General features: G+C 60.8%; 1 protein-coding gene across 1 annotated transcript in view; it reads right to left on the reverse strand.

The window, feature by feature from the left end:
- Window positions 1-5,262: 5,262 nt before the first annotated feature.
- The window catches only part of NTN1 (netrin 1), an 87,906-nt gene continuing 87,552 nt past the window's right edge, over window positions 5,263-5,616 (reverse strand). Inside the window, exon 7 of the mRNA XM_077746727.1 lies at window positions 5,263-5,498. Within this exon, the coding sequence (XP_077602853.1) occupies window positions 5,263-5,498 (236 nt within the window). The remainder of the gene's footprint in view (window positions 5,499-5,616) is intronic.

The following is a 5,616-nucleotide window of genomic DNA, read 5'->3' on the forward strand; positions in this document are numbered from 1 at the left end:
GGGGACGGGGGTCCGTGTGTGTACCTGTCACCCTGCCACCCCGCCCAAGTCACTGCGCCTGGGGCTGCTGCCATCACTCAGAAAGCTGGACCCCACTGGGGGAATCACCTTCCGGGCCAAGCACGTCCCTTTCCTCTGGGACTGTGACCTCATTTTCCAAGGCTGAAGCATGATGGTAAGTGGCCGCGCCAGCGTGGGGCGCTGTCAGGCTGGGAGGCATCTGTCGGGGCTCAGAGAAGGACGAGATTCGGGCATCGGGGGCAGTGCCTCTGCAAAGGGTGAGCTCCCGAAGGAGATGGGCCGTGCTGGATGGGGGGCCGACGCTCGAGGCCGGTGAGGTGCCCTCGACGGCTTTTGCCCTGTTGCACGGGGGAGGCGGGTGGTTGCTAACAGATCACCTAAAGGAAGATCAAGAATCTGCAGACCCCTGTCTTCTAGCCTTGTCGTGCGAAACCCCAAATCCGTATCAACAGCATCTCCTTGGAACACCCCCCCTCCACTTTGGGGCTCCCGGGAGGCGGCATTGAAGGTCTGTTTGACTTTCTCACCTCCTCTTGACTTGCTCAGCACGGAGCCCCGGCAACTGGTGGGGCGTCTTTGAACCCGAGCCATGGCGTCCTGGCTCAGTCACACGGAAAGGCCTTTTCAAGCCAAACACTGAGCCGATGTCTGCATACAGCAGCTTCTGTTCTTTTGACTGAGCGGGCTCCGGGCCCGGCCCCAGCCCCGCTAGCTGGGCCCCCTGGACAAGTGACTGCACTTCTCTGGGCCCGCGGGCAGGGGAGGGGGTAATGAGCTGGCCGGCTAGAATGTGAGGACCTACCATCTGAGCCTTGGGCTGTGCCATGCCAGGGAGGGGGCAGGGTGGTGCCAGGCAGGAAGCCCCCCCCCCGCCCTGCCCCCGCTCATTAGTGTCCTCAGGACTGGGCTTCTCACGGGAAACACCCACCGCTCTGAAGCAAAGGACACCTGGCTGGAATGAGCCACTTTGGGGGATCCGTGGCCCAAGACCCACCCCGGAGTCAAGTGACCAATGCCAAGGTGGCATGTCCCAGCCAGCTACCCCCTGCAAGGTGTCAGGCCTGCATTCCCACAGTCCCGCACTCTGAATCGGCCATGTGGACAGTAAGACCCCTCACTCTGAGCGTAGAGAGAGGCGAGATGGGGCCTTAGCCCCCACCCCCTTGAGCGTTTTCTTCATGAAAGCAAACTGTATTAAAATAGCACTATAAGTATTGTTTAACTTAGGTGATTATTAATCGTAAGCATTTAAAGGTTGATACCATATAAAGAAATCCAGATACCTGCTTATAGCGGGTACTCGGGTTTTGTTGAAATTTCATTACTATTAGTAACTGTAACTAAACCTTAGTCTTTATTAGCCCCAGGACAATCTGCTCCTTTCAGGGTCCCCTGGGCCCCAGCTGTGCCCTGCACGTGGCCACTGCAGAATTCCCCCAACTGCCCCTCAGCCACCACGGGACCCGTCCGCCCCACTTCTTCAGCCCCAGCTTACACTGGGAGCTCTCCGCATAGGACCAAAGATCCCCTTTTCTCTATCGGGCTTTCCAGCCCAGCCCGGCCCAAGTTAAATGGTGTGTCCCCCCACCTTATTTTAAAAAGCGAGCCGAGACTCGTCTTTCCTCTGATCACTTCGTACAGTGTCAGACTTCCTCCCAAGTTCCTGCCAATAACAAAAAGCCTTAACCGCTTCCCGTCAATGGCTCATGGCCCTGAGGCGTCTCCAGTTCGATACGCAGGGAGCTCGCCCGTCCAACGTGTGTCTCATTGGCTCTGTTGGCCCTTTCGTTCCCCATTTGTCTTGGCGTCGTCCTTATACGTCTCTATTAAGTCTTAAGAGAGCGTGGAAAGAGAGGTCTATTCAACAAAGTCTGAAGCCTCGGCTGTCTCTGTCGCAGCGGGCAGGGCACCGTCTGGAGCGGGGGCGGCTCTACAGATGAGCGGGCCTGGCCTCCCCGAAAGCGGGGCAGAGCCTGGGAGGCTTCCTCGCCCAGGAGGGTCTGGGCTTTTGTCTGGGCCGTATCCACGCTGGGCCCCAAGCCCCGGACAGGGCAGCCCAGCCTCCTTAGGCATCAGCGGCCGTGTCTGAATGGGCCGGTCGGCCACCTCGGGCTTGCTTCCCACACTGACTTTGGCAGGTAGCCGTGCGTCCCCTCCCCAGCTGCAGCTCGAGGCCCTCCAGGGCAGTGAGGCTGCTTCCTTCTGGCCGGGGTCCCGGGGCCCGGCTGCAGTGGGGTCCCGAAGGCGTAACGGCACTCTTTAGGCACAAACACCTTTTTTCATGAAGGACAGAAAAAAGCCATGTCACGAAAGTCCTTGAGAACTGGACCCTCGACCTAGGATGACGCAAGGTGAGCCTCCGACCCCCGCGTGCAGCATAGGCCTCTGGGCCCCGGCGACTCGGCAGGTAGGTCTTCAGTCCACAGATGCCCCACCCCCCCGGGGTGGGGCAGGAGNAGCCAACTGAGACCTGAACCCTGTACCTGTACCCAGTGTCAGGCATTGCCATTCCAGCAGAGAGCTGCTCCCGAACGGATGGGGACACCGGAGACCCCCCCCCGGTCTGGCTTTGGCCCCTGGTTCGGAGGACCGGGCACCCATCTCTCAGAGCCGGACCCCTGATCCCCGTCACCTCCCCGCGCAGCCAGGAAAAGCCTTTCCCTGCCTTCCAGGCTGCGGACACCCGTCCCTGAAACAGCTGGGCACAGAAATGACAGCTTCCTGGTGACATCGGCCCGGCCCCATGCGGCGTGGGGACACGGCGTGTTCCTAGTGACCGAACTGTTGATTTAATAAGGAAAGCGCAACTCTCAGAGTTTAAACACAGCCTCTGAGAAGCCCCGTGAGCTCAGCTCCTGGTGGCTGCGTGGCCCCAGCCCTGTGCCCGCACCGCGTGCGGCCTTTAGCGGTGGCCGGAAACCCCCTCCGGGTTTCACCAGCCCCCCCTGTGGCCGTTTCCTCGAGGGTCTCTGCTGGGCTTTGAGCAGAAGGAACTGACTGTGTGAAAGGCAGAAACGCCACTTGCGGGTTCTGAATCCGAAGGTGAAGTTCAAAGGTGCGCTCTGCCCTGCTGTTGAATTTGGGGGCAGGTGACCCCTCTTTCTGCCGTCCCCTGGGGCCGCCCTGACCTGGAGGTTTTGGGGGGACTGAAACACACACTGTCCCACCTGGAAGCTCTTTTGCTCCCAAGTTGCACTCAGCCAGCAAACCTTAGGACGCTCTCCAAGCAAAGGTGCCCTTTTCTGGTCTTTTCTGGGGTAGTTAGGGCTCAGCGTTGCTGGTGACTTCTATAGAAAGGCCAGAAGCCACATTCCATAAGAGCTGCCTGAAGACGCCCCAACTTTCTCCCCCAGCGCCCCCCCTCCCCCGCATGCTCAGGCGGCCAATAAACACTGGGAGACAGCACACAGTGTACAAGAGTTTATTTAATTGATATCTGAACTTAGTTCTATCATGTGGGGCCCACGTTACAAGTTCTATCTGGGTCCGTTACAACTCTAACAAAAACAAAAACCAAAAAAAAGAGAAACTTAAAAAAAAAGAAAATCCACAACTTTTTCCATGTCATTAAATATATTCATATATAATAACCATAATATATTAGTATGCATTGGAAAGGAACACTGACCCAAACAATATGTCATGGTCACAACTAAACATTTACAATTCTGAGCGAACAGAACTCAGAAACGCAGGAGGGGTCTGGGCAGGGGGTGGGGGGGACGGGAGTGCCTTCAGGAGCAGAAGGAAGCGATGTGACGCAAGGAGGGGGACCAGCTTGGTTTGGGCTGGGAGCGAGGCCCCACGAGAACACAGTTGGACCCCCCACGGCCGTGGCCATGACCCCTGGCCCAGCGACTCCATCCACGAGTCTGGTTCATCCACTCGCCAGTCTCTCTCGGGGAGGGGCTGGGGGCTTCCTTTACGTACTGACACCCTGACGTTTCCCAGTCTCCCAGAGGGACCATTTCCTGATCCCTTGACGTCTCCTTGCCCTCAGCCTTATTCCCATCTGGGGCGAACCCGAGGAAGTGCGTACCCATTTCCCCCATGCTACTATGGAGACAGGTCCAGGACGACACGAAGGGCCTTGGGGCGCCACAGCGGTCCCTCCCCTGCATCCTTCCGGGCTGCGGGCACCTGGGGCTGCTCTCAGGGCAGAAGCCGCGCCCTGCAGGCCAGTCCCCCCCCNTAAAGCAGGCACTCTGCCCGTCAGGGGCTCCCGACCACCCAGCAGGTGAGGAAGGGGACAGCTGGGCGATCTGTTTTCGTTTTAAGAACTAATCGGGCACGTGTGTCGTCGAACACCTACACAGCACAACTCTGGTTAATACACTCTTCAAAGTCTAGTTCCACGTTACGTCCCTTCCTAACTGTACAAACCGGAAAGCCTCACTTCCTGCTTCCGTCTCCTCCCGGGGAGGCGGGCGGGGGCCGGGGAGGGGGCCCTTCCCCAGGGCGGGGGCCCCCGCCGCCGCAGCTGGTGGCGGGGCTCACGGGTTCTGGCCCCGACCTCCAGAAGGGGCCCGCAGGCTGGGAGGACTGAAGTCCTTAGCGCCTCAGCCCCCACCTGGGTGACTGGGGGGGACAGGTCACGGGTGGATGGGACAGCCCCTGTCCCCGGGGTGTCGGGCAGACGGTGAGGCCGGAGGCTGGTTGAATTTAAAGCAAGAGGCGCTGTCGCCTGAGGCTTCCAGGGCAGAGGGGGCCTCAGAGACCGGCAAGACCAGCCCCCCGTGGACCCGGGGGGACACGGAGACCCAGGAGGGCGCAGCCCTTCTGGGCGGAGGAAGAGGTCAGGCCGGTGTGAGGGAACAAGACAGGGCCCTTGTGGCCGCGCGGGGCCTTCCAAGGACCGGGCCCAGCAAGCGCGGAGGCGCTCAGCACACCAGGCGGGGCCTCGAGGAGGCCCGGCTGCCCGGAGGGGTCCTGGGCACCCAGCCGCGGGCCTCGCTCTTCCTTCCCGAGGCAGCTGACCTGCTCCCTGCCCCTCAGGCTTCTCTCCAGGCTCCTCTGGGATCCCAACGGGCCCCCCAGGCGGCCGAACGTCCTTTCCATGGCATCTCAGGATGAGCCAAGGCCAGCCTCCTTGGCCCCAGGGCCACTTCTACACCCAGTCCCCTCCGTCCTTGCCACCACCTCTCAAGATGCTACTGTGCCCATGCCGCCCGTCCCCACCCCTCTTCTGTTCCCCGGGCCGCAGGCAGCAGCCAGGACCAGGGTCTCAGCCAGGAGCCCCCCTCAGGGCCTGCGCCGGGAACCGAGTGGGTCAGGCACAGGGTGGCGGGCACCGAGGGGCAGCGTGGCCGGGAGGCCTGGGTCTGGAGCCTCAACCTGGTTCTGCCTCTTCCTCACTGGCCTGGTGGGGTGAGAACCCTTCCCCGTCTCAGGGCTGTCGTGATGGGACACGTGACGCCGCGTGGGTAAAGTGCCGGGCACAAAGCAGGTGCTCAGCACAAGGCGGCCGCGACACGGGGCTGAAGCAGGGGGAGGGGGAGGAGAGCCAGCCAGCTTCAGACTTGGTAGGACCCTTTTGAGCAGGGAGCATGACAGCGATTTCCTGACCGAGAGGGAGGCCAGGTCTGTAACTCAGTG

The sequence above is a fragment of the Crocuta crocuta genome, unplaced genomic scaffold, assembly GCF_008692635.1.
Source record: "Crocuta crocuta isolate KB4526 unplaced genomic scaffold, BGI_CrCroc_1.0 scaffold139, whole genome shotgun sequence".
Lineage (NCBI taxonomy): Eukaryota > Metazoa > Chordata > Mammalia > Carnivora > Hyaenidae > Crocuta > Crocuta crocuta.